Source organism: Cnephaeus nilssonii (genome assembly GCF_951640355.1).
Source record: "Cnephaeus nilssonii genome assembly, chromosome: 10".
Lineage (NCBI taxonomy): Eukaryota > Metazoa > Chordata > Mammalia > Chiroptera > Vespertilionidae > Cnephaeus > Cnephaeus nilssonii.
In genome coordinates, this window is record NC_137081.1 from 22,428,391 (window position 1) to 22,455,642 (window position 27,252).

Here is a 27,252-nt window from a genome sequence, read left to right on the forward strand (position 1 = left end):
GTCCTCTGCAAAGCCACCATCTGAGGGCAGTGGCAGAGGATGGGGGTGGGGGCTGCTGCTCTGGGCTGGGTTGGGAAGGGGACCTGGGGCTAAGGGGGCTTAAATGCACGATGCATGTCTGGTGTCTGTCATTGCCACCCTGGACACCTCATGCTTCTGTCTCCCTCCGTCCCACCCTGTTTTACATCTTTTATAAATGTGCCAAACTGTGGCTTCTGCCAAGAGTAGTGATCTTCGGTGGCTGGCACATCCACGGGCCAACTTAGAAGCACTGTAGTTCTTGGTCCCCTGTGTCACTCACTACACAGGGTCCTCCAGGCCAGTTCTGTCCTCCTTCATCGTACAGAGAGCCAAGGAAAGGGGCTACACCACTTTTATTGTTTTTCAACACCTCTGGTTCCCCTGCCTCCCATCCCTGCCCAGGGTAAGGGCATGCGCCTTCCAAGCTGTCCGAGGGCACCCGCCTGGCCCGGTTCGGTCCTTCTAGCTACCTGCAGAGGAATAACTCTGCGTGGGGCTGGGGAGAAAGTGGGTACCACCATCCTCCCTGGCAGAACCTGGGCACCCACACAGGAAGAGTGCCCCTCACCCTCTGCCCCACCCTTTCTTGGGCCTCTGTCAGGGCTGTCTGTGTTGCAGGAAAGTGGGGGCTGGATAGGGGTGGGGCAAGGCATCTGAAGGGAATGCAGGAATTTGGGTGGAGAGTGGGGCATCTCCTATGTGGGAGGAAAGAAATGGGACTAGCTCAGGAGCCCTCTGCCCAGGCTGATGTTGAACTCACTGAGATGGGCAGAAGCCAGCAGAGAGCAGGAGGGGGTGAGGGGCCTGTGGGGGCCACAAACCAGGAGCCGGTTATTGGGAGGATAAGAACTTGGGTACCAATGGGGTATTCAGGTGAGACAAACATGGTCCAGGGGCAGGAGGAAGTGAGGCGAGTACTGGACAGGAAGGGGTGTAGAAAGGTGGGAACAGCTGCCCTGAGCCCAGTGGTTTCCGTGGGGAACACAACTCCTTCCTCTTCTCCTCAGCCTAACAGATCCCTGCCTCCCCACTTCCTACCTTCAGTACATCCCAGGACCAACTGGCTACCCCAGGCCCTGAAAAATCTGCGGTGGGTGTGTCTCAGCCCACCAGCTCCCAGGTGACCACTTTTGCCTGGCCAGCCCTCCTGCCCAAGTCAGCTTCACTCACCCTCTACCAGCAGCCGCGTGTGGGCGCTGTCTTGGCCGGCCTGGCAGCAATAGGTGCCCTGGTCCTCAGGTCGCACGTCACGGATGACCAGGCTGTGGGTGGGGCCAAGGCTGCGCAGCTCGTACTTGTCTCCCGGGCACAGCGCGACCCCCTCCCGCAACCAGCACACGTGCCCCCCGGAGCGCGACACAGTCACCTCCAGTACCGCCCGGCGGCCCACCAGAACCGTCTTCTCGCGAGGCGGGCGGCGGCACATCTGGAGAGGCAGTGCTGGGGGTGGAGGACGAGGGCTTAAGTTAATAGGGACACGCAGGACCCCCAGGAAGAGAAATGCATCTTCCCTCCCCTCCACGGCCTCTGCTCCTGGTCTCAGATCTCAATGCCACGGGCCCATTCCCCTGTACCCTCAACCCGCAGTCTCCTCCTCCCCCGGAGACGGCGCGCTGCCCTCTGTGACCCGCCCCGGGAGAGCCCCTCGAGAAAGGGAGGTGGGGGAGGCAGCGTTCCTAGGACAAGCCGCCAGCCTGCCAGTCCCAGGGAAGGTGATGCCCACTCCAGGCCACCCCCGCGGCAGTGGCTTACCCTCCACCTCCAGCTCTGCTGCGGACTGGGCGGGTCCCGCCTGGAAGCGGACCTCACCGGCGTCCTCCGCGCGCAGCTCACTTAGCACCAGAATATGTTTCTTCCCTGAGGGTGAAGGGGGCGCTAGCGAGGCCGGAGCCACCTCTGGGAGGGGATCGGGGATGAGGGTGGTGGGGCGGGAGTAGGTCGCCGGGTCGATTCGGACGCGACAAACGTGCGCTAGGATGGGCGGAACAGGGATGCGGAGGGAGAGGAGGAGCGGGCCAGGACCGAGGTCTCCGACTCCGGGGCTCAGAGAGACAGGCAGACGGCTTAGGGATGTGGGGCGGGGCCCGTTCGAGATGGAGGCGGGGCTAATCCTAATGGGCGGGGTCTGTGCGGGCCGGGGGCGGGGCAGCGAGGAGCCAGGGTAGCAAGTCGGCCAGACCTTCCTGTCGGATGCGGATGCGGCCTCCGGGTCTCAGTGGGCGGCCTCCGAGCTTCCAGCTGCCGGTGGCCTCGACCTCTGATACGGTGCACTCGAACGTAGCGCCGTCGCCTTCGCGGGCGCTCACCGGCCGGAGCTCGGAGAGCACGGACACCACGCGCTCTGGGGCGGAGCCGGGGGCGTGAGGCGGGGCAGGGCGGAGGGTGGCACCCACCCTGCCCCGCCCCTCGTCGGGGAGCACCCGAGTCAGTCCCCGGGAAAGGCTCGTCTGCAGCCCCCGAGCCCACTTCAGTGCCCGGCCCCAGCAGCACCCCGTACCCACCGCGCACGGTCAGGCGGACGGGGCCGGCGCGGGCCGTTCCCGCCACGCAGCTGTAGGTCCCAGCATCCAAGGAGCCACAGCGCCGCAGCTGGAGAAGGCGGCGCGCGCCGAGGGCCTGGAGCCTGAGCCGGGGGCTGGGGATGACCGGGCGCCCGTCCTAGGGGGTGGCAGAGGGTCCGAATGAACTCAGCTGGGCACCGGCGACCGCGGCCCTTGGCGCCCTTTGTTGATGCCAAGCAGTTTCGAGGCGTGTTTATGTTAGTCCGCGTCCCCCCAGTCTGGGGTGGAGCCGTCCTGCGCTTGCGAGCCGCGCTAGGAGCCTCACTGGGAAGGTGTCGCCCTTTAGGGGACATTAGGTTGACAAGGGACTCCACAGGCGCGGGAAGCCCAGGGTCCTGTACCAGCCACATTGGCCATGAGCGTGGATTCTGGAATTAGACAAACCTGGATTCAAATATGGGCTCTGCCCCTTTTGTCCTCCCCTGGGCAATACTTTACCCCACAGAGCCCCAGTCTCCTTGGAGATAACATGGAGATAATAAGACCTACCTGAAAGAGTTGTAAAGATGAAAGGATTAAAGGTACAGCACATCTGAGCACAGTGGCGGGCACATCCACTCAGTATTAGTTTGGGGCATTATTACTATTGTGATGCCGAGGTGGGCTGGGCTGGGGCTGGGCTCTGACCTTCTCCCAGGTGACATCAGCCAAGGCCTGGGAAAGCTCGCACTCGAATGTAGCTGTGTCGCCCTCGGTCACCTCTTGGTCCTGTGGCACCTGCACAAAGGTCACTGGGGCCTCTGGGATGGGAAGAGGAGGACAGTGCAGAGGGAACAGGGTGAGGGCAGGATGGGGGCCCGGCTCCCGGGGACAAGGAGAACACACAAGGGCACAGAGGGTTAGTGGTGGACACATTGAGGCAAGGTGAGCAGTGGAGGTCACCAGTGGGGATGTGTTAGGACAAGCGGACGATGCTGGTTGGTGGAGGACACAGTGGAGTTACAGGGGTTAATGGGGCGGGAGTAGCCAGCTGGTGGTCACACTTTAAGGTGGTCAGTGCGGGACATGCTGGTGCTAGAGGGACATGGGGGGAACCAGAGAAGGGATGCGAGTGGAGTCACCCACAGACAGGCATGGTGTGTGATGAACAGGAGACACTGGACAATGGGGGGTACAATGTATTCAGAGTAGCAATGGGGAGACCCACAGGTGTGGTCAGTGGGGGAATACACTGGGCTAGAAGCAAACATGGGGGACACAGACAGAGGGTCACTGGGATTTGAGTGGTCAGAAGGGCACCCTCAGGTAGGCAGACAGGGACACAGCTGGCAGGTGTGGTCAGTGGGGCCACACTCAGGCAGGGCAGTCGCTGGGGCCACACAGGGCCACAGGGTCGGGGGAGCCACACTCTGGCAGAGAGGTCAGAGGTCAGTGAGGGGCACAGTGGGCCATGGTCAGTGGGGGCCACACAGGCAGTGGGATCAGCAGAGTCACACCCAGGCTGGGCAGCAGGCAGCAGTGTCCCCGAGGCCGCACCTCTCACAGTGAGTCTGGCTGCACAGCGCAGGGCGTCTGCCGTGAAGGAGATGCAGCCTGCGTCGGCCAGGCCCAAGCCACTGAGTGCCAGGTGGTAGGTGCGGCCCTCCGTGTGAATGCGGCACTGGGGCCCCGGGTGCAGCCGGACTCCGCCCCGGGCCCATTCCCCCGTCACACCCTCCTGGGACAGCTCCAGCTGGAAGGTGGCGCTGCCCCCCTCGATGACGGTCACATCCTCCAGAGGCCGCAGCACCCTTAGCTGCCTTGCTGGTGGGGGGAGGTGGGGAGAGAAGGAGGATGAGGGCTCCAGCTCTGGGCTTGGGTTTTGGGGGTCTCACACACCCTTTGGCCCTACCTGCACCACCCCTAACACCCAACCTACGAAGGGCCTATCAAATGAAGCTCAGACCCAGGGTGCAGGGAGAAGGGAGCACAGCCCACCAGACTTAGGGGGAGAGAGGAGCTTATTGGGGTTAGGAGAAGCGGGTGAGGTGTGGTTAGAAGGCTGAGGCGTTTGGGTGAGGGGTGCTGTGACCCTCACTCAGAAGAAGCACAGAATTCTGAGTCAGACATACCAAGATTGGACCCTAGCTCTGCCACATAGTTGTGTACTGTGTGACCTTTGACAAACTGCTTGACCTCTCTGGGCCTTAGTTTCTCCAATTATCCAAGGTGAATAGCATTGAGATATGTGTTTTTTTGTGATGAAATAAATTAGAAAAGAATATGTATCACCAACAAGAACCATTTACCCAGGTTTTTGTGGGCGTTTTTCATGTTATCTCATTGAATATTCCCAAAGACTCTTGAAGCAGGAATCAGCCTCATTTTTAAGACTTGGCTCAGAGTGATTAAGTACTTTGCATGAAGTCACACAATTCCTAGAGGGCTCCAGCTTGGGGGGTGGGAGGTGCTGTTTGCCGGCCACCCCTGCTTCTGAAATGGGCCTGCATATCCTGGGGCCTGTGACTAAAGGATAAACACCGCTAGTCTTTCTGGAGGATAATATTTATGTTTATAGCAAAGCCAACTTGGACATATGAAATGGAATGCAAAATCTGCATGGACTTCTAAAGTAAACAGAAAACTTTAGAAAAAAAAAGTCATGCTTCCAGCAGGCCACTTCAGGTCACGGTCCTGGAGGTCAGCCAGGGCTGACTGGCCTCAGAGGCAAGGGTCACTTTGGGGGGGGTCTGAGGGGCCCTGGGCCAGCCAGGAAAGGCCGTGCCATAGGGCAGGCAATTCGTTAGGAGAGGACAGGGCACTCACGCCTTACGCTGAGCCTGGCCAGGGTGCGATCGTGGTGGCTCTCGCAGCCGTAGGTGCCTTGGTCAGCCAGTACAACACCATGGATGAAGAGGCGGTAGATGTGGCCATCCTGGGCCACAGACAGGCGAGAGTCGTGGGGTAGGGGCTCCCCACCTCGAACCCAGCGCACGGCCCCTGCTGCACCCACTCGGCCCGTCTCCACTTCCAGGCACACATCCTGGCCTTCCTCCACCCGCAGGTCCTGCAGCCGCCGAAGGAACAGCAGCTCGGTTTCTGGGGAGGAAGCGGGAGGGGGCCATGGAGCCTGGGCGTGCCTGGACGTGGACCCCCTGTTCCATCTCACTGGTTTGTCCCTGGGCACAAGGGCAAGGCTGCTAGGTGGGGCAAGGAGGATAGGCAAGGGATAAGACCACTGCGTCCCCCATCGGGACCAAACCTCGAATGTGGAGCCGGGCACTTGTTGCTGTGCCCCCTGCTTGGGCAGTCACGGTCCCTGCGTCCTTCAGCTGGCACCCTCGCACGGTCAGCGTGCGGGTTGACCCGCTCTGGGCCATCTCTAGCCCAGGTCCTGGAGTGACAATGGCCCCATTGCGCAGCCAGGTGACGTCGGCGTCTGGAGGGGAGACTTCACACCGGAACGTGGCGTCGTCGCCCTCGTGGACAGTGAGTGGTGTCAGCTCTGAGACCAGCTTCACCGGTGGCGGTTCTGGTGGGGGGTGGTCAGGCAGTGAGGCGGGCTGGGTCTCTCTCCCTTTCCCCTTTTCATCTCCTCGAGAGGGTAGAGGCCTCACCCCCAGGTATTGAAGAGACCTTTCCTGAGACCTGCTGTGTGTCAGCCACAGGGATGTCCCAAAGGACTAGATAGATGCCTCTTTAGGCCAACTCCCCTCCATCCTGGCCTGGTACCCTGCCTCTCTGGCTCCCTAATAACAATAAATCACTTACCATGGACCCTATTTATTTCATTTAGCTGTCACAATAGCCCTATAAGACAAGCACCTCCCCCCCGTGACCACCCCCCCCCCCCACACACACACACACACTTCAGAGCTGGGACTCAGAGAAGTTATGCGACTTGCCAGGGTCATACAACTACTGAGAAGCAGAATCCAGATTGAATCCAGATGGGAACCTGGGTGGGTCACTCCAGAGCCCCTGCTTTTAACCACTGGGCTATGCCTCCTCCTATTTGAGAGTTTCTAGACAAGGGGGCCCTGAGCCCCTATCCAAGGAACTGTTGTGCATGCATTGGTTGGAGCCAGAGGCAGTGAGGTGGGGGGGGGGGGATCCCAGCATGGTGAGAGGTGTGGACCCTGGGCAGCCGGGGACCAAAGGGTGTGAGGGGTGCCGTTACCTTCCACACTGACGAGGAAGATGCGGCTGTCCTGGGGTGCGTCGCACAGGTACTCCCCCGCATCTCCGCTCTGTGTGCCCCGCACCCGCAGCGCCTGCCTGGTCCCGGCCTGCTCCAGCTGCACCCGCCCCTGGCTCGCCAGTCGCTCCCCGTCCTTGTACCAGCGCACAGTGCCCCCGGGCCCGGAGAGGTGTACCACCAGCTCTAGGTCCCTGCCTGGGGTGCTGCGAACTCTTGTCTGGGCCGCTTCTGGGGTCACCACCCGCACGGGGGGCTCTGTGGGGACAGAGCTTTGGATCACTGGGAGGAAGTGGCTCAAGGGCAATATGGAGAGCAGTGGAGGCAAGATGGGGAAAGGTACAGGAGGGGGCAAGGCGCGCTAGAGGAGCGGGGAAACGCATGGGTTCTTGCCCAGGCTGTACTCACCAGCCACTTGGACAGTGAAGCTGAGGCTGGGGGCGCCGGGGGCCTCCCCGGACTGGCAGGTGTAGAGGCCGGAGTGGGCTGGCTCTGCAGCCCGGATGCAGAGGACGCGGCGGGGGCCCTCGGCGTGGAGCTCCACGCCCTCCTCCGCCTGCACCGGCCTCCCGTTGTGGCTCCAGAAGACGAGGGCGCCAGCCCGGGAAAGCTCACAGCTCAGCACCACCGGCTCCCCGGGGGCCACACAGAGAGGGCCGGGGGCTGCCTCTGGGGCGAGGAACTGGACTGGGGGCTCTGGACAGAGAGAGGAGGGGTCAGCTTGGGCTGCTTCCACCTCCCCCACCCGAGCTGGCTGGGGGCACCCACCAGCCAGGCTGACGTTGAAGGTGACAGCTTCATCACGGGTCTCACACACATACTCCCCGGCGTCCTCGGGCTGGGCGTGGGGCAGGGTGAGGGTGCGGGCGGGCCCCTCAGCACCCAGCTGCAGGGTGTCTGATGCTTCCACTTCCAGCCCGTCCTTGTACCAGCGCACCTGGGACCCAGCAGGGGCCACCTCGCAGCGCAGCTCCACGCGCCCTGGAGCCCCAAACTGCAGGTCCAGGGAGCGGGCCGCGGGCCGCACAATCCTCTCTGGCGGGGCTGGTGGGTGAACAGAGAGAGGCACGTGTGGGCTCCGCCTCACCGGCTAGCTTCTCCCTTCACAGCGCAGCTCTTGGGAGTGGTACCAGCTATAATCATCGGCACCTACTGTGTGCCAGGCGCTGTGATAAGCACACGGCAGTTCCTTTCTCCGCTTCTCCTGACACTCTCCAGAGGGCCACCGCTGCTGCTTCACTTTACAGGTGAGGACCTGAGGCCTCTTTGGAGGATAGTGACTCCTCCAAGGTCTCATGGACAGAAAGAGGTAGCCCAGGTCTGCCTGACCCCCATGCACACCCTTCCGATGCCACACCCACTTTCTATCCACTTTTCCTGCTTTGCCTCTGCTGCACGTATACCATGTGAAAAAACATCTATTTTAGTTATTCGTTGTCTGTCCACCCTCATTGGAATGCGTGCTCCATGAAGACAGGAGGCTTTCTCTTACTGGTTCATTACTGTATCCATCAGCATCTAGAACAGTGCTGAGCACATAGTAGTTGCTCAATAAGTACTGGTTGAAAAAAATGAATGGATGAGTACTGATTGCTAGACTCTCTTGACCAGGCCCCTGGTCACTGTTCCGACCTGATTTGAGTCATCTAGGGCTCTCTGTTGGCTGAGAATAAGGAGGCTGGAGAAGGCAAAGGCTGCGTGGGGCCAGAGGGGAGCCCTAAGATACAGGAAGTCAGGGGTTTGGGTGTCTGTCCCTCAGCCTCCTGCTTTTCTAGCTCTCCAGTGTGCCCCAGAAACTTCCCACCTGTGACGGTGACAGTGAAGAAGGCCGAGTCGTCTCCAGCATCACACACGAACTCGCCGCCGTCCTCGGGCTGGGCAGCAGGCAGCACCAGGCGGCGGCAGGGCCCGTCACTCTCTAGCACCAGGGCCTCGCTCTCCTCCACCTCCAGCCCATCCTTGTACCAGCGCACCAGGGCGTCCTCCCGCGACAGCTCACACATTAGCACCACACACTCCAAGCTCACGGCGGTCAAGGTCACCTCATCCCGGGGGTGTATGATGCGTACGGGGGGCTCTGCAGAGTGAGGGCAACCACAGGCTATTACAAACTCTCTGCCAGCCTCCCCGGAGCCATCTGGCAGCGCGAAGTCCCTGTCACCCACAATAATGAGTAATGAGGATAATAACAAGGAATCGCAGGTCCACAATTTGTTCTCTGAAATCCCCTGGGGCCAGAGGTGTGACAGAATCCAGCAGGTTTCAGATTGCAGAAGTGGTGCATTTATCACGTCTCATCTACCCACCCCTCCAGCCCCCACGGGGCACCCCCATAATCAATCACATTAACGTTTCTTCGGTGTAACATATAGATGTATTCACTCTAAGCAGAATAATTAAGGAGTACAAATAGCTTCATAGCAATTAAGCGCAGGTTTCACTAAAATGACTTTGAATACCAAACTTACAAAAAGCCTTTGGGTCTTGAGAGATTTTTGGATTTCGAAACTGTGGATAAGGGATCATGGATCTGTAATAGCAAATACTTATATACTGCTTTCTAAGGGTCCTAAGCACTTTACACAGTTAACCTTCACCGCAGTCCTAGGAGGTAGGTATTGTTTTATCCCGGTTTTCCAGATGAGGAAACTGAGGCACGGATTGATTAAGCAACTTCCTTAAGGTCACAGCTGGCTACACCTACTCTAGGGCAGGAGGAAGAACTACCACCTGTTAAAGGAGCACCCAGACTCTGCAACCAGTGGTAGGGATTCTGAGCCAAGGCTTGCAGGAACACTAATGATTTTTGCATCTGTGCATGGGTTGCCAACACCTGTCTGAGAGTTCCCTGGGGATATTCAATGCCGATCCTGGGAGTTCATCTCCAACTGCTGAAAGGTTGTTGCTCCTCCATAGAGAGAAAAGTATGTCATTGAATAGGACAGTGGACTGAGCCAGGGCCTGCTCACATTCCCTGGGGGTCTCCCAGAATCTTGTCTACAGGACACTTTAGTGCTTCTTTAGCATTCGGCCCCCTTGTGGCTGGGCTGGGGAACTGCTAGCTTCCCGGTCTGTTTTTGCAGGGGTTGAGCATGGGCAGAGGTGCCCATCAGCACCCACTCAGCCCTCTCCCTCTGCAAACCACCTTCCTAACTGAGCTCCTCCTGAGTCTAGAGGCTGCAGGCGGGTTCTCTGGGCCCCACCAAGGCCAGCTGATTGCAGACTGTGGCTGCCTGAGGGGTGAGGGAGGGTATAGGAGCAGTGGTGTGAGGACTGGGTGGAGCGATGGGGCTGGGGTGCCTGCACCGCCGTGGGATCTCAGCTTCGTATCAGCCTTAATTCTCCCCCATCCACACCGAGGTGGTGGTGTGTGAATTTCCTTATTCAAATCTGGTGTTTCGTGGGGAGGCCAAATGTGGGCTGGCATATGTGCAGCTGTGGCCAGTACTGTATATATCTGGCCAGAGCTTAGGGCGGGTGAATTTGAAGGGACTCACTACAGGACAGATGTGCAAAGGCCTCTCTGACTTTGTGGGCTTGCATGTGTCAAGCTGCACTATTTGGGTGCAGGGAGTGGGGGGCCCTAAGCTGCTCAGCCTAGGTTGAGGCATTGTTCCCAGGGCCGAGCAGGGGAGAAGGCAAGACTGTGCCAGCAGCGGGATGGTCGCTCTAGTGTAGCCAGGGGGGGTTCTTCTGCACCACCCAGAGATGCCTAGGCCCTGCATCCCCCAACACCCCCACACGGCCACACCTCCACACCGGACTGGTGCCGGGCTGCACTTCCAAAGCTCCCAGCACCGAATGACTAGCACTTCCATAGTCGTCCTGTGCTCTTCTCACTTTGGATATTCTCCCCCCACCTTCAGCCCAAACCCAGACTCCCTCTCAGCTAACTCAGCCCCTGCCCCAAGTATCAGTTTCAAAGGCACTTCCTGCCGCCAACCTGGTTAATAGACCCAGGCCTTGGGCTCCCTCTGCTCCCTATCAGGACACCTGACAACCCCACACTCTAAGACCTTCCACGGTGAGCTCCTGGCCGGAAGTGGCATGTCGGCCTGGGAGCTGCTGAGCATCCAGAGCGCAGCCTAGGGAAGCGCGGTGACTCTCCTGACTCGCCTGCTCTGCTCTCTTGGGCCCTCTGCCCTCGTCCCTCACAGCACTGGTCACAAGGTGTCGCTGTACATTTATTTGCATGTTTATTGAAGTAGTCTGGGGAGAAGCGGGAGGGTGGGACAGGAAAGTGGGCCCCGAGTTATGGGGGCAGCTGCTACTCAGCGCCAGCTGTTCGTCGCCATGGGGGAAAGCGGGACCAGAGCCGCAGGGTCTTCGGCCTTTTCAAGAGGACGCATAGCTCCGGATTGTTATTTGAACTGTCCTGACTTTGGTAAGACTCTGCAGGCCAAACAAAAACACATCTGTGGGCTGCATGGGGTGCTAGGGACTGCCCATTTGCGTTCCCTGGTTAACAGGGACCGCCCCAGCTAGACTGGCAGCTCTGAGAATGGGAGGGGTCTGCACTGCATACAGTTACCCACAGCACTTAACCCAATCTGGCACATAGAAAGTGCTCAGTAAATTCGTCTGTGAACCACAGCTATTCCTTCCTGGCCTTGGGCATGGGACGGGAGGGCGTGTGTGTGTGTGTGTGTGTGTGTGTGTGTGTGGTGTGGGAGGGGCGGGACCTGATCACTCAAACACAGACCCTCGGTTCTTCCGAGCAGGGAGCTCTGGTACATGCACCCCAGGCCCCCCGCACCCTCCAGTGTGCTAGCTAGGGGCTATGTGGCCAGCTTCTCCAAGGGCTCGGGACTGTCCTCTGGTGACCCCGGGCAGCTGGGGTGGGTCCACACCTGTGACAGTGACGGTGAAGGAGGCTGACTCGTCATCGATTTCACACAAGTACTCGCCGGAGTCCTCGAGCTGCACCGCAGGCAGCACCAGGCGGCGGATGGTGTCCTCCTTCTGCAGGAGCCGCGCTGGACTCTCCACCACCTCCTCGCCATCCTTGGTCCAGCGCACCTCGGCCCAGGGCCGGCACAGCTCACAGGTCAGCACCACACGCTCCAGGCGCACGGCCGCCACATACACCTTGCCGCTGGGGTACACAATCCATGAGGAGACATCTGGGGGACAGGGGCCGTGTGGCCGGACCTCAGGGGCTGAAGTCGATGGGCCCCGCTGCCCTGCCTGATCCACGCCTGTTCCCTACCCCTGCCAAGTGTGCCACAAATGGAACAATCGGGCCCCCCCTCAGACAGGTTTCACAGCCGTTCACACTCGTAGCTGGAGACAGAACAGTCACCAGTCACATCAAGAGCTCGACGGCAGCCTCAGCCGTAGGACACTCCACATTCTCTGGGTTGGGACAGGGACAGTAGGAAGGGTGGGATGGGGAGAGGAGTTGGGGTCTCCTGAAGGCCTCAGATCTCCTGACCCCTCTAGTGCCCACCTGCCCTATGGTACCACTGTCTCCCCTCAAGTTCTCTTTAGAGGGGTCTTCAGGAGAATGGAGAAGGCAGGGCTTCCCTGTGATTCATGCACCTGTGACCAGTGTATTACGACAACGAATTTCCTGCCATGACTGAACCACAAGGTGCAGACCATGGGTAGGCGTGGGACCAGCTGGAGGAGGAAGGGGTGGGGAACACCCCTGTCCCGAGGCCCTGCCTGGACCCCCACCTGTGATGTTCACGGTGAAGTAGGCACGCTCATCTCCAGCGACGCACTGAAACTCGCCCCCGTCCGAGGGCTGGGCCGCGGGCAGCAACAGGCGGCGATGGGGTCCTTCGTTCTCCAGCACCATGATGTCGCTGTCCTCCACCTCCTGCCCGTCCTTGTACCAGAGCACAGGGGCGTCCTCTCGGTCCACCTCACAGGTCAGCATGACACACTCAGAGGTTATGGCGTGCACGAACACGTGCTCCCGAGGGTCCAGGATGTGCACTGGGGGGTCTGGAGAGAGACAGGGTCACACAGATACCCCCCCAACACAGATGCCCCCCCTCAGTTAGAGATGCGAATTCATACTGGCTGCTTGACCGCAAGTCTTCTCTCTGGAGGACACTGGGAAGGTTAAGGCCATGCTGTGCAGGGGGCTCAGGGTAATGACATGAGGCATGACAGATCATGTGACACCAGCATGCTATGTGAGTCCCCAGAAGTCACCACTGGGTGGGGACATGGAGGGAGGAGGCACGGAGAGCCTTTGTCTAGGCCAGTGATGGGCAACCTTTTGAGCTTGGTGTGTCAAACTTCTCCAAAAAACTGAGCATAACTCGGGTAGTGTGTCACTTTAAGGAAAAAACATTATTTCGCAAATGTTTCATCCCCAGGAACAGCAAATGTTTCATCCTCAGTGCTGACACGCGTGTCATAGGTTCGCCATCACTGGTCTAGGCTGAGAGGAGGCCACCATCACAGGCTGTGTCGGGCCCAGGCTTGCTTCTGCTTTGAAAAGAAGCCTCAGGGCACTGGCCCCGGTCGGGCAGGAGGTGGGAATGACCTAGGGGGCCCCAGTGGGATAGCTTCTCTCCACAGGTAGTGAGTTCCCTGTCATGGGGTGCATGCAGACATCCTTGGAGTTGAAACAGGATTTCCACGTAAAGTGAAGATGAGCTGGGTAAGTGGTTCGGCGGGCTCTGTCCTGCGTGTTCTGGCTCTGGCGGTCTGGGGGCCTGGCACAGGCACTGTAACAAGCTCCCAGGACAGTTCTGAAGCAGCCAGAACAGGGACTAGCTCTGAGAACCACTGGACCACTGCACTGAATACTTCCCTTTGACCCTGCTGCCTGGGACAGAGGGGTAAGCAGTCCTGTGTGTGAACCCAGCGGGGTGGTTGCTAGCTGTGTGATAATTGGCAAATAACCTCTCTGAGCTTCAATATCTTCATCTGCGAACCGGAGGTGTATTGCCTTTCACCTAGCTGTGAAGAGTACATGAGAGTGTGTACCTTGACTAGTACATGCCCAATAAATGTTAGCTCCCACTCTCCTTCCCTTAGCGGAACTTAGTTCCCCACACCCTACCCCCACAGAAGGGTATGTAGTGGGCAAGCGTGCTGGCGTATGTGATTTGAAAACACGTCCTCTGGCCCACCAGGACCACCCTGGAAGGAACCTCCCCCCCCCACCGCCCCCCAAAGCAGGCAGACAGGAGACAGGGTTTGCATGGCCCCCAGAATCAGCCTGAGCTAGAGGAACCCGGCTGCCATGGCTCCTGACCTCGGACGGTGATGCTGAAGAAGGCCGAGACCCCTTCCGTTCTGCACTCGAACTCGCCGCTGTCCCGGACCTCAGCAGCAGGCAGGATCAGACGGTGTTTGCGTCCATCCATCTTCACCACCAGCGACTCACTCTCCTCCACCTTCTGCCCATCCTTGTACCAGCTCGCTGGGAAGTCCACCCGGGAGAGCTCACATGTCAGCACCACCCGCTCCAAGGTCGTGAAGGTCAACGACACCTTGTCCTGGGGGCTCAGGATGTGCACCGGGCTTTCTGTATAGGGAGAAACTTGGTCACTTGCGGGCGCTGGTCGCATGCAGGCCCTCGTCGTGCTCTGCCTGGGATAAGCACTCCTTCCCTCGGGTGCATGCGCTCAGTGTCGGGGGCTGAGAACATCAGGCCAGACAACTGCTGTTCACACATTTGTTCAAGTCTTAAAAAACAGGTTTGGGCTTATTCACCAATTCTAAGAGCAGTGGGTTTAGTGTAAGGATTCCTAGGGATCCTGCTAAAATGCAGGTTCTTAGACGCCCCCACCCCAGTCATAGAAGGGCCAGGGGATCTGCATCATAACCCAGCCTCCAGATGACTCTGATGTTGGTGATCCTGGGTCACATTTGGAAATGCTGCTCCGGCTGCTAGTTATTTCTTACTTTGCCGTCTTCCCGGGATGCTGGAAGCCAACTACCTCAAGGCCTGTGTTGGGTATTGAGGAATTCCTTGATTGGCGTTACATCTCCAGCAATGGTGAGACGGCAAATGCCAGTGTGTTCCCTGAACTTTTAGACCCCCATCAACTGTCTTCCTCAGGGCACCTCATTCCCTCTTTTCCTCTGTCTCCACAAGTGACAGAGGGTGATTCTGGAGCCAGAATGCCTGGGTTCATAATCCAGCACCGCCACGCATTAGATCTGTGACTTTCCTTGGCCAAGTCACTTTACCACTCTTTGCCTCAGTTTCCTCATCTGTAAAATGGGATGACAGAAGAACCTATCTTCTAGGGCTGTTGAGAGCATTGTGTTAATATATGTAAAGTGATTAGGACTGTGCCTGGCACATAGGAAGAAGCCATGACAGTTAGCGATTACATGATAGGGCAGGAAGGTAGGGCTTAGGGGCCAGGGTCTGTCTCTGAGATGACAAACATGACAGAGCTCTGTAAACCATAAAGCGCTCCAAAGAATTTGGATGTGATGCTGATAAATTAACAAGGGGGCCCTGTACGTTGCGTGTGGGTTACAGCCGGCTTTCTGGACCAGAATCTTCCATCTGAGCCCACCATGGGTGCTCCTTACTCTCCTGGTCCAGATGTGAGAAGTGGGAACAGCATCTGCTTCATTCTGTCAACAGGACTTGTGTCCTGGCCACCCAGGTCCCCACCAGCACCAACCTTGGATGGTGAGGGCAGCCGAATCCTGCACACCCGGGCAGCTGAAGCCGACCAGCGCTCCGCTATCCCGGTGCTTGACGGCTTGCAGGGTGAGTCGGTGCTGCGGGCCATTGTGCTCCACACAGTACCGCAGGGCTCCAGGCTCCACCTGGCCCTCCGGCTCAGTGCTCTTGAGTTCTTCCCCATTAAGGAACCAGGTGCCCTGGATGATGGTGGAGAGAGTGAGGGAGAAAACAGCATCTTCCCCGTCGTATACCTGCACGTCCTTCAGACCTGCCACCAGGCGCGCTGTGGGTACTGAGATGGGGAGAGAGTGCAGCCATCAGAACCAGAGGGGTGACAGAGGGCTTGCAGCTGGAAGGCATTTAAGCAGACGGGACCGACTGCTGCAGAAGGAAGGAGAGGGTATAACGTGGGATAGCACTGCTGACAGGCCCGGTCTGGACTGGAGGACCGACTCACCGAGGTGAGCAGACCCGTGGAACACAACGTGGGGACTGCGGCCGTGCTCGCTGACGGAGCAGATGCGGAAGCGGTAGTCACCCTCGGAGGGCATGCAGTCTCCCGGCACCTCCACGGCCCCGGCTTTCTCAACGCTGAAGCACTGGACCCAGTCTTCCGAGCCCACCTTCTGCCGCTCCAGCCGGTAGATGAAGGGGGTCTCGGGAGCTGGCTCGGGAGGCTTCCAGGTCAGCAAGACCACGTTCTTGCGGCCCTTGAACATCTCTGCAAGCACCGGGGGTCCCGGGGGACTGTGCTTGACGCCTGAGACAAAGGCAGGGTTTGTACGGGAGCCCTGCCCCAGCCTCCCACCGCCCTTCCTCCTTAGGTCCACTGTCCAACCCGGTCACCCTCCTGCCCTGGCTCTCCTGTCCAGCCCTTGGGAAGTCTGACCCAGGGCTTTCACGCCCTCACATTTGACTCTCAGAAGAGTGGTGGTCCGGGAGTGGCCCAGGCTAAAGGTGACCTCGCCAGCATCTTCTCGAGTGACCCCCGGAAGGACCAGGGCATGCATGTGGCCGGAGCTGCTCTGGCAGGTGGTCGGCAGGTCCTCCCCATCGCGGCTCCAGCGCCCCTCGACCCCAGCCTCTCGCGTCTCCACCAGCAGCACGGCGTTCTCGCCCTCCAGTACGTCGAGCTTCCGGGGCAGCCGCTTCAGGATAGGCCCTGAGAGGCAGACGGGAGCCCATTAGCCCGGGGTCAGGGCACCTGTCTGTCTCAGCCTCGGCCTCCTCCCGCTGGCCAGCCGACCTTTGACTGTCACATTGGCCACGGTGCGCACCCGGCCCCGCATTTCGCACAGGTAGACACCGTCGTCATCCGCCTTCAGCCGGTGGATGATGAGGCGCCGGACGGTGCCCTCCTCAATCTGCTCGTATTTGCGGCAGGGCAGCAGCCGCTGGTCCTCACGGAACCAGGCCGTGGGAATGCGGGAGTTGGGCACTTTGCACTCCAGCACGGCAATCCCATGCTCCCGGCCCTCCACATCCTGCAAGGGCCTGGAGAAGCGGAGTCGGGGCTCTGTGGAGAGGAGAGAGACCAGAGAAGGCTCTAGAGAGGGACTCCTCTTGGCATCGTCAATGGCCTAAACCCACATTAGCTCACGCCATTTGCTTTTCTCCCAGAGCCAGCGGGCATTATGGACGCACAGGAAAACCTCCAGAGGGGAAGCCAGAGGCTTAAATCCTTGCCTCACCCTGCCACTAGCCACATCCCCTTGGGCAAGGCCATTGTAGTGACCTTGGGCCTCAGGTTTTTCACCTGTAAGTGGGAAAAGGGACGGAAGGGCTTGGACCACATCAGTGATTTTCAAACTGTTCCCTGGGGCCCTTCAAAGGCACCATACAAATTCTGAGTTGAATTTTCTTTTTAAAGTACTTGAAGCATTTTCAAAACTGCATTTTGCAAAAAGGAAGCAACCCCGGGGGTTCACCTGCTGCTGGAGCAGTGCGAAGCTCTGCCTGCCTGCTGGGCTTTCCTGTCCTAGCGTTTGGTTCCCCTGGCCAGTGTGGGGCGGCGTGCCCGAGAGGTCACCCCTGTGGCACAGGTGCCTCATGCTTGAATGTGTGCCAGGCTGGGCTCAGGAGATTTGCCGAGTTTTTTTTTCCTCTGAGGAAAAAAGTTGGACAATAGCTAGTAAAAGTATAATCCTGCAAGTTGTGATGGATTCCTATTATGGGGAGCTTTAACTTCCAGTATGAGTTTGGGGTGCTCCCCCCACCCCCGTTTTCTATTTATGAGTATTTATTAGATGTTGGTGACTCCACTTTGAAATATCAATTTCTTCTCCTTCACCTTCCTCTTGCAAACCTGGGCAGAGCCGTCTGGAGAAAGAAGGGCTAAAAATCGCAGGGCAGTTTTTCTCCCTCCAGTTTACCTTTAGTGTGAATCAGGAGTTGCTCAACGTGAGGCCTGCAGCTAGGCCTTCCCCACAGGGCTCGCAGACCAGACCCAGTAATGAGTACAACCTCCACTTTAACTGTGTGTATTCAATAAAGCAGCCCCCGTTCTCACTGATTGGCTCTATAAGTACGTTTTAAATCTGGACTTAGAAACTTACAGCCAGAAAATGATCCTTTCCTCTCTCTTATCATATATTGGGGCCCTAGATGGGATTTCCATTGGGGGAGGGGAAGTAAAATAACAGGCTGAAAAATCACCGGACCAGAAGAGTTCTGGGCCTCTCTCAGTTAATAAGTCAAAGGGAGGTTTCCCACTTCATGCCTCAGAATCACCTGGGGAGTGTGCTAAGCAGGTCCTGGATGCCTTGGAGACCTATTAAATCCAAATCCTTGGGGGTGGGAAGTGGGCAAACAATGGGATTTTAATACCCCGCCTCCTGTCTCCCAGTCCCCCCACCGTCGCCTGGGCACAGGGCACCGAGGGGGCTGGAGTTAGGGGGACCTGGAAGGGGGCGCCGCCACACCTTTGACGTGCAGCTGCACGGCGCTGAGCGTCTGGCCAGCCGAATTGCGCGCGGCGCACACGTAGAGCCCGCGGTCCCTGGCCTGGCAGTACAGCACCTTGAGCACGAAGCCGCCGTCGCGGTCGCGGTACATGAGGCGGCGGCGGTCGGGGAGCAGCGGGCGGCCCTCCCAGAGCCATTCGATCTCCGGCTCGGGCTTTCCCATCACGTAGCAGCGGAACTTGGCGTGCTTGCCCTCGTTCACCCAGAAGGTCTTGGGCGCGCACTTGAGCGGCTCCACCACGGGCTTGGGGGCCTCGTCGGGGTCCTCGGGCGGGCTCTCGGGGAGCTGGCTCACCTGGAGCAGCGCGCCGGCCTGCGCGTGGCCGTGCGCGTTGCGCGCGTGGCACACATAGACGCCCGAGTCGGGCAGCCGCACCGCCCGGATGCGCAGCGCCAGGCTCACGCCCCCGCTGCCCTCCGCGCGGCCCGGCTCGAGCGCGAAGTGGCTGCTGTCCCACACTTCGTCCAGGGCCATCCCGTCCTTCTCCCAGTACAGCGTGGGCGCGGGGAGGCCCCCCACCTGGCACGCCAGCACCACCTCCGTCCCCCGCAGCACCCACTGCGACCGGGGGCCCGTCAGGAACAACGGGGCGCCCTCTCCGGCCCCAGGCGGCGGCAGTGGGCGCTCGGCGGGCTGGGGCTCGGGCTCGGGGCCCGGGGGCTCCAGCACGGTGACCGCGGCCGCAGCGTAGGCCTCCCCCGCCGCGTTGCGGGCGCGGCACACGTAGACCCCCGCGTCGGTGGGCAGCGCGCCGGTCAGCAACAGGCCGTGCTCGGCGCCGTCGGCCGGGAAGCTCAGGCGCTCCGAGGCCGCCAGCTGCTGCCCGCCCTTCTCCCATACGACGGTGGGCGGCGGCTCCCCCAGGACCACGCACTTGAGCTCGGCCTCCGCGCCACTTACCACCCGCACGGGCCGCGGGAAGCGCAGGAAGCACGGGGGGCTGCCCTGATCGCCCGAGCCTGCCTTCATCGCGGCGGCCGCAGACGACCCGCAGCGGCTTGGGGGAGGGCGGGTGGTGGGTGGACGCGCGGAGGCCCGAAGTTGTGGAGGGAGCCCGGGAGGCGGGGGGCGTCCGGGAGCCCGGCGTGGGGATCCGTGGACCTCTCCCCGGACCGCCCGCCTCCGCTCGCCTCCTTACCCTCGCCCGGAGCTGCGGCTCGGCGGCGCAGAGATTCCGGGCCGGGAGCCCAGAGCTCAGGGGGCAGTCCTTCCTGTTTGCCTTCACAGTGAGGAGCCCTGCAGCCGCCTCGGCAGCGTCTGGGCCTCCTGCTCCCGGGAGCCTCTCTTCCCAGCCCCCTCCCACAGCCCGGGCCCCTTTCCCCTCCTCCCGCCCTCCTCCAGCCGCCAGGTCCCCAACCACCCGCTGGGCTGGGGCCGGAGTGTCAGAGGCGCCCGCCGCTGCCAATCCCAAAAATATTCTCTGATGACACAGCTGGAGGACTAAGCCCAGACTGGCTCCTCCCGGCTAAGTTTAGAGCAGGCGGGACCACCTGCCCGCACACTACCCCCGGTTCCAGCCCCAGCCCCAGCCCCAGTCCCAGCCCCAGCCTCGGCCTCAAGCCTTCCTCCAATGCCTGACCCGGCAGCTGCTGGTTTGAAGGGGGCCCCAGGAGGTCTGAGGGGCTGGCGCACCGTCTCCCTGACAAATAACACTTTTAGGAGCTGTTATTTGTTAGGCTCCTAGCCTCCTGTCCCACCTGATGTCACTTCTGTGCTGGGTCTGAGATGTGACCCACATAGTGGGGTGTGTGTGTGTGTGGGGGGGGGGGGGAGGAAGGGGTTGTATGTGTGGGTCAGGTCACTTGGGGTGAAAACCCTCCCCAGCACCTTCCCCCACATTCCTGGCGGGAGTGGGAGATAAGGCTCAGGGCCACAGACATCTGCGTCAGAGAGGAGGTCTCAATGCCACAGGCAGGGGCAACTCAGACTGCAGGGCGTGGGAAGGCCCGGGGAAGACTGGGGTGAGAAGGGTAGAAGGGGGCGGGGGTGGGGTGGGGAGGGGACAGTGGGAGGCTCTGGGCAGACCCTGACAAAGGGGCAGTGACAGGGTGTGGGTTCAGCATTGACAGGGACAGGTGAGCCATGTTGCTGCAGCTGCCACTGCTGCTCCTCTTACTGGTGGCCCCACAGTGGGGGCATGGCTGCCAAGGGTCAGAGCTGGACCGGGAACTTGTCCTGGCCAAAGTGAGGGCCCTGTTCCTGGATGCTTTGGGGCCCCCAGCAGTGAACGGTGAAGGTGGGGACCCTGGAGGCAGGCGTCTGCCCCGAAGACATGCTGTGGGGGGCATCGTGCGCAGGCGCTCTGAGCCTGAGGAGGAGGATGTCTCCCAGGCCATCCTTTTCCCAGCGGCAGGTAATGAGGATGGGGAACTGGGGACTCCGAGAAGCAGTGTGGTGTATAGCATGGGATTGGCAGGCAGGCAGATCTGGGTTAGAATCCCAGGCCTGCCACTCAACTGGCTTTGCAACGTGGGCCGATGACTAAACCTCCCTGAGCCTCTGCCTCCTCATCTATAAAATGGGTAATGATGCCCACCTCTCAGGATTCAGGGAGATGGTGTATTCCGAGTGCACCACTCAGAGGAGGGGTTGGGGAGATTTTCGCCTGGGAGGCCAAGGGTCTCTAGAGACAGAGATATCTGGTGTGGGACCCTTTCTGCCACCTTTTCTCTTATCTCCGTCTTTGCTCCCTGCTCCAAACCCTGTTTCTTTAGCCCCAAGTAGCTGTGTCTGAGAAGACATCAGGGAGGCAGGAGAAAGATTCGTTGGGAAACTTTTCTGGGACACTTAGTCCAGCTTCTCTTCAGTTCCCTTCTCACCTTTCCTTGTTCCACTAACTCAGTGGTCGGCAAACCGCGGCTTGTGAGCCACATGCGGCTCTTTGGCCCCTTGAGTGTGGCTCTTCCACAAAATACCACGTGCGGGCGCACACGTACAGTGTGATTGAAGGAGTACCCTAATTAAGTTAATAACAATGTACCTGCCTATATAGTTTAAGTTTAAAAAATTTGGCTCTCAAAAGAAATTTCAATTGTTGTACTGTTGATATTTGGCTCTGTTGACGAATGAGTTTGCCGACCACTGCACTAACTCAATGAGTAAGAGGCCTCCTTTGCGTGGACTTTCTTATGATCTGGCCCACCTTTCTTTTAGGGAGGACCCCTGCCTCCCTGCTCTTCAGTCCCCATGCAGCGCAGTGAGTAGAAGTGTGGCTTTCAGATTGGGCAGAATCCCAGCCTGGCCTCTTAGTAGTTAAATGGCACTTTACCTTTCTAATCCTCAGTTTCTTTATCTGCAAGATGGGTCAATTGTTGTGAGGTTTATAATGAGATAATCCATGTAACAGTATAGCCCCAGTTGCCACTTCCTCAGCTGGTGCTGGTTCATGCTTGTTTAGTATAGCCTGTGTACCTGTCAGAGTAAGGATGCCAACTGCACTTTCTTAGAAAGCACTTTCCTTTATTCTCAGCTATAGCCTTTCTCCTCTTCCTCCTCTTTATACAGCGGACTTATTTTAAAGAATTTATCATGCAATGTTTCTGACCTGTAAAAAGATATAAAGTGTACACACAAATGCCTGTGTACACACCATTCAAGTTGGCATTTCACACTATCAGATGAACAAAACGTTAAGTCTAACAATTCCAAGTGCCGGTGTAGTTAGTGGCAGGACCTCTTGCACATTGCTGATGGGAATATAAACTGGTAAAACCACTGTGGAGAGAAGTCGGCAATGTCTTGTATTTTTGAAATCCTTTTATGATGAAATAACAAATGGGGGAGCCTTTGTCAGTTCTCCCAAGACTGGGGAGAGTCCCTGAGTCTGGCAGACCTCTCAGTGGAGTGCTTGGCAGGCTCCTGAATGGCAGCCGCTTTCCTCCTGTCTGGGAGGAAGGCTCCCGGGTTCTGCCAGTCAGGTTTGCCCTCTCTCTACCCTCTGTCTCCTGCAGGTGCCCGCTGTGAGGACCAGCCAGCTGCAGGAGAGCTGGCCCAGGAGGCGGAGGAGGGCCTCTTCACATACATGTTCCGACCGTCCCAGCACACACGCAGCCGCCAGGTGACTTCGGCCCAGCTGTGGTTCCACACGGGACGGGACAGGCGGGGCACAGCAGCCTCCAATAGCTCCGGGCCCCTGCTAGACCTGCTGGCCCTGTCATCTGGGGGTCCCATGGCTGTGCCTATGTCATTGGGCCAGGCACCACCTCGCTGGGCTGTGCTACACCTGGCCGCCTCCGCCCTCCCTCTGCTGACCCATCCGATCCTGGTACTCCTACTGCGCTGTCCTCTCTGTTCTTGCTCAGCCCGGCCCGAGACCACGCCCTTTTTGGTGGCCCACACACGGGCCAAGCCACCCAGTGGAGGAGAAAGAGCCCGACGCTCCACTCCCCCGCTGCCCTGGCCTTGGTCGCCCGCTGCACTGCGCCTGCTGCAGAGGCCTCCGGAGGAGCCCGCCGCCCATGCCCACTGCCACAGAGCAGCCCTCAACATCTCCTTCCAGGAGCTGGGCTGGGATCACTGGATCGTACACCCTCCTAGCTTCATCTTCTACTACTGTCACGGTGGCTGTGGGCTGCCTACTCAGCCGGACCCGTCTCTGCCAGTCCCTGGAGCTCCCCCTACCCCTTTCCAGCCCCTCTCTCTGCTGCCAGGGGCCCAGCCCTGCTGTGCTGCTAACCCGGGGTCCATGAGGTCCCTACGTGTCCGCACCACCTCAGATGGGGGTTACTCTTTCAAGTATGAGACGGTGCCCAACCTTCTCACGCAGCACTGTGCTTGCGTCTAAGGGAGTCCTGCTGGTGATCAAGCCCTGCCATCACCCTTTCTACTTCTCTGCCTGAGGACTCCCCTCCTCCCCACCCCTATGACAATAAAGAACCCAGTGCATATTATGTATATGACTTGACATTGCATCGTAGGGCTTCTCTGATATGGTCAGGGTGGCGGGGAGATCTGGTCTCTGGGAGCACGGGATTGTGGGATCTCAGGTCGCTCAGCCCCACTTGACCCCGGAGATCTGGGGTTCAGGAGCTGGATTTGGATGCCTATCTGGTGGGAAGCTGTAATGCTTGGGGATGGCACAAAGGTGTTCCACGCTCCTGACAGCCACTCTGGAGACAGAACTGGCCCTCATGCCAGATGGACCTGATATGTCTGCTACTCGTAAAGGCAACTGAGGCACGCAGAGTGCCTTCCTCTAAGGCGGCCAGAAGCCCCTCCCCTGCCATTCTCTGACCCAGCGATGGAGACCTACCTGAAGGTCCGGTGATTCATAGAGTCAGAGATCATGGCTTGGGGCCCCATTAACACAGAGGTTCAGAGCTGGTCAGATCTTGGCTTTCTCAGGAACTTGGGTGGGACGTGAGGGAAAGATGTGTGTCTGAAAGTTGACAAGGGCAGAGAGGAGGTGCAAGAATGAAGACCTGAGGATTTTAATTTGCTGAGGGCTTGGAACTCCCTCAAATCTATCATTGGGTCTTGATGTAGCCCTTCATGAAGCCTGGTTCTTGAAATCTTTGGCTCCCTTGATGCACCCTATGTATCTTTTTTTAAAATCCCAAATTAAAATGTTTACAAATTTAGAGAGAGGGGAAGGGAGAGAAAGGGAGAAAGAAACATTGATGTGAGAAAGAAACATCGATTGGTTGCTTCCCACAGGTACCCCAACCTGGTACTGAACCTGCAATCTTGGTATGTGCTCTGACAGGGAATCGAACCTGCAACCTTTTTGGTGTATAGGATGACGCTCCAACCAACTGAGCCACATTGGGCCCATCCACCCTGTGTATCTTTATGTTACCCCTTAACTCAGAACTTAACGCTGGAAGTGTGGAAAGGCCCAGCCCACTACTGAAAAAATGTGTGATCTCGTGTGAATCTGTGTACACTCTTTGTGTACATGCTGAGTCCAGAGCAGGGTGCAAAGAGCCCCTTTCTTTTCCCATTGGGTCCATTCTGCCTGCCTTAATTGGCCATTGGGACCCCCACCCCCACCCCTTCTTCCCTGCTTTTTTTCACTCTTCTCCCCTGGGTCTTGTTATCCTCCTGCCCTACCCCCCCCCCCCCCCCCCCTCTTCATCTCACCCCTGACTCCCACTCTGACTCCAAAGTTTGGGAGTCACTGGTCTGGTTCCATCCAGTCTCCCTTTAATGGGGGTATGTGTGGGGGAGGGTTGGGGATGCTCAGGTCCCTCAAACTGAAATTCTAGAGCACTTTCTAATGCTGACTGCACAAGTGCATGTGTATTTCTCCTAACAGACGGACTCATCAAAGGCTCCCTCCTACTAACCCAGCTGAATGGACATATCAGGTCCAGCTGGCAGGAGGGCCAGTAATGCCCGGGAAGGGCATGTGGAGGGAGAGAACTCCATCTGGCACCCTTTGGCTACCAACTTCCCCCTCCTGAGCTGAGCTGAGTGAGATACTGTACTGGATGGGGAGAGAGTGAAGTCATCAGAACCAGAGGGGTGACAGAGAGGGAGAGAGAGAGAGTGAAACAAGAGCCCACGAGAGCAGCCTTCCCTCGGCCACACTCCTGCCCTAGCCCGTCTCTGTTGACACTGAATCCCAAAGGAAACTGCTGGAGAGGAGATCTGCCTGTCATAGCTCCCACTCCCAGCACCTTCATGTAGACCCGGCATTGCAGCCAGCCTGTGCTCAGAGCTCCTGGGTTGCTGCTCCGGCAGTGCACTGGGGAGGTGACTGGCTGGGCTCGGCCAGTGCGGGGAATGGGAGATGTGCCTTAAGCCTGCCTGAGCACCACTCTCCCTGTGGCTTCCCTTGCCAGATCCTCCCTGCCTGAGGGGGCCTTTCCCTGGGCTCTTCAATCCTCCTATTAGGCTCAGGATCCTCCTCCTTCTTGCTGGGAGGGGTGGGGGGCGGGGTGGCGCCACCTGCGACCCTGTGTTATCTAGACTGTCCTTGTCCCAGGAATGTGAATGAGATCCCAGGGCTGGGGACACCACTGAAGGGCACAGAGCTCAGCACTAGGTCACTTAGCAGGTTGGTGTTGCTGGTAAGAATGTTCACGCATCTGAGGCAAAGCGAGAAAAGTGAGTACAACATAGTGTCTTTCAACGAAGCCAAAGGTACTCATTTTATTGTTTAAAGTCTTTATTGTTGAGAGTATTACAGATGTTCCCCTTCCTCCCCCAAAAGGTATTCATTTTAAAGGGCTATCCTTTGTCCCAAAGTTATCATTTCTCTGTGAGTGTGTGTGCCCAAGTGTTATTTCTTTTATGATATTCAGGTGATGGTAGAAGGTAGTGGGTTTTTGTTTGTTTTAAAGTTTTTTAATGAGCAAAATTAAAACTTGGAAATTCTTATTTGGAGCCTAAGATTTTTCTTTGTAATTTTGCTGATGAAAATGATCCAATTCCCAAATCTGCGAAACCCTGAAATCTGGGAGTCAGTCACTGGTCTGGGCCACCCCTTCCAGGGTCTTAAGGCCTTAGATTCTGCTAACTTAGCAAATCAGGAAGCTACAGCCGCCCCTCCCCAAGAGCGCAGAGAGTGGCTAAAGACATCTTTTGCCCTCACTCTTTGCCACGAGACTAAGAGCAGTAGACTTCAGAGATCCTCTCTGTTCCCAGTGCTAATCAGTAGGCACACTTTGAATACTCTTCATTCAGAGTCAGTTTGAATAGAAAACCCACCCCAAACGAGCTTAGACCAAAAATAAAAAAATAAAAATACCACTGGTTCATATCAAGTCTGTGAGCACAGCTGGCTAAGCTATGACTCTGGGCTCCAAAGATGCTACGAGGATCCAGCCATAGTGTCTACACCCCCTGGGTCAGCTCTGTCCCAGGTCCATAGCGGCCTCCCATCATACCCTACTTGGTCTAGCAAGAGGGATTTCACATACAGAAGTCCCAGAAGGAGTCTTAGTGGCCTGATTGTCCTGATTAGGGTCATGTTCTCCTCCAGGAAGGGTGGCCAAGGGGACAGAATGAGTTAATGACTTAGATTATGTGTCCTACCCCTGCAGCCCAGAGCCTGAAGCACAAGGGCTAAATGTGAACAAGGTGATATCCCCAAAGAAGGGGACAGTTACTCCCCAAAAGGGATAGAGGCTAGAGAAAAGTACTGTTGGTTTCTCTTCCAAGTTATCTCTCACCTCCAGCCCTTTCTCTCTCCCTACATAGACACCAATTTGCCATGTAGGGGCAATTCTTGATTGGGCAATTTAGCAGTCTCTTTAACCAGTCATTCCCTACCCTTCCGTCCAGGGCATGCCCACCTGCCTGCCAGAGGATACTTCTTTTGTGATGATCATGTCCCTTATCTACACAAAGTTCAATCCACTTTGTGTGGTATTTGTGCCCCTTACCCATCCTTGCAACCTGATCTTACATCCATTTCTCCCTTCCTCTCCCCACCTAACCACACACGCAAACTCCAATACATCATGTTATTCTCAAGCTGCCATGTATCTTCAGCATGTCTCTTTCCCCAGGCAATGCCTCCTTTAAAATCCAATCCTGATGTCACCTCTTCTGTGACTTTCCTTGACCCCCAGGTGGTAGAGTCAGCCACTCATTCCTCACTGCTTCCTGGGCACATTGCTTTTTAATGCCGATTTTTAAAAAAATGTTACTTGGCCCTCAGCTGGTTTGGCTCAGTGGACAGAGTGTCGGCCTGCAGACTGAAGGGTCCCAGGTTCAATTCCAGTCAAGGGAATATGCCCGGGTTGTGGGCTCGATCCCCAGTAGGGGGCATGCAGAAGGCAGCCAATCAATGATTCTCTCTCATCATTGATGTTTCTATCTCTCTATCCCTCTCCCTTCCTCTCTGAAATCAATAAAATATATATTTTAAAAAACATAAAAATAATAAAAAGTGTTACTTATTTTTTTATTTCATAGTAGCACACAGATATAGTCTAATAGTAAAGATTCCAATATTGAATATATTTGAATTCAAATATAAAAAAATATATGAAGTTTCCTTGATTGTTTCTCCCAATTTCCGTCCC

At 57.7% G+C, this 27,252-nt stretch overlaps 2 protein-coding genes across 7 annotated transcripts; one reads left to right on the plus strand and one right to left on the minus strand.

Annotated features, from left to right (window-relative positions):
- Nucleotides 1-359: 359 nt before the first annotated feature.
- On the minus strand, nucleotides 360-19,560 carry OBSL1 (obscurin like cytoskeletal adaptor 1). 6 transcript variants are annotated; one of them, XR_013814131.1, is made up of 22 exons: nucleotides 18,235-19,560; nucleotides 16,560-16,829; nucleotides 16,224-16,475; nucleotides 15,771-16,073; nucleotides 15,309-15,605; nucleotides 13,919-14,191; nucleotides 12,379-12,651; nucleotides 11,550-11,822; nucleotides 8,504-8,776; nucleotides 7,468-7,743; nucleotides 7,108-7,395; nucleotides 6,682-6,957; nucleotides 5,764-6,033; nucleotides 5,328-5,600; nucleotides 4,059-4,325; nucleotides 3,210-3,322; nucleotides 2,523-2,679; nucleotides 2,201-2,362; nucleotides 1,774-1,878; nucleotides 1,388-1,461; nucleotides 1,192-1,283; nucleotides 469-491 (listed from the first exon to the last, which is right to left on the minus strand). XR_013814131.1 is itself a non-coding variant. In XM_079783192.1 (21 exons), the coding sequence occupies exons 1-21, from the start codon at nucleotides 19,244-19,246 to the stop codon at nucleotides 484-486; spliced, it is 5,691 nt and encodes a 1,896-aa protein (XP_079639318.1). In that variant the 5' UTR covers nucleotides 19,247-19,560; the 3' UTR covers nucleotides 360-483. The 6 variants fall into 6 exon arrangements, 3 of the variants coding, with proteins under 3 accessions (XP_079639318.1, XP_079639319.1, XP_079639320.1); XM_079783192.1 differs by having other exon boundaries at nucleotides 360-491; nucleotides 1,192-1,461; XM_079783193.1 differs by lacking the exon at nucleotides 4,059-4,325 and having other exon boundaries at nucleotides 360-491; nucleotides 1,192-1,461.
- A 799-nt stretch (nucleotides 19,561-20,359) lies between these two features.
- Nucleotides 20,360-23,060, plus strand: INHA (inhibin subunit alpha; the record flags this gene model as incomplete). The annotated part of the gene is made up of 2 exons (XM_079783120.1): nucleotides 20,360-20,630; nucleotides 22,228-23,060. 2 exons carry the CDS (start codon nucleotides 20,360-20,362, stop codon nucleotides 23,058-23,060), a joined length of 1,104 nt encoding a protein of 367 aa, XP_079639246.1.
- Between the last annotated feature and the right edge of the window lie 4,192 nt (nucleotides 23,061-27,252).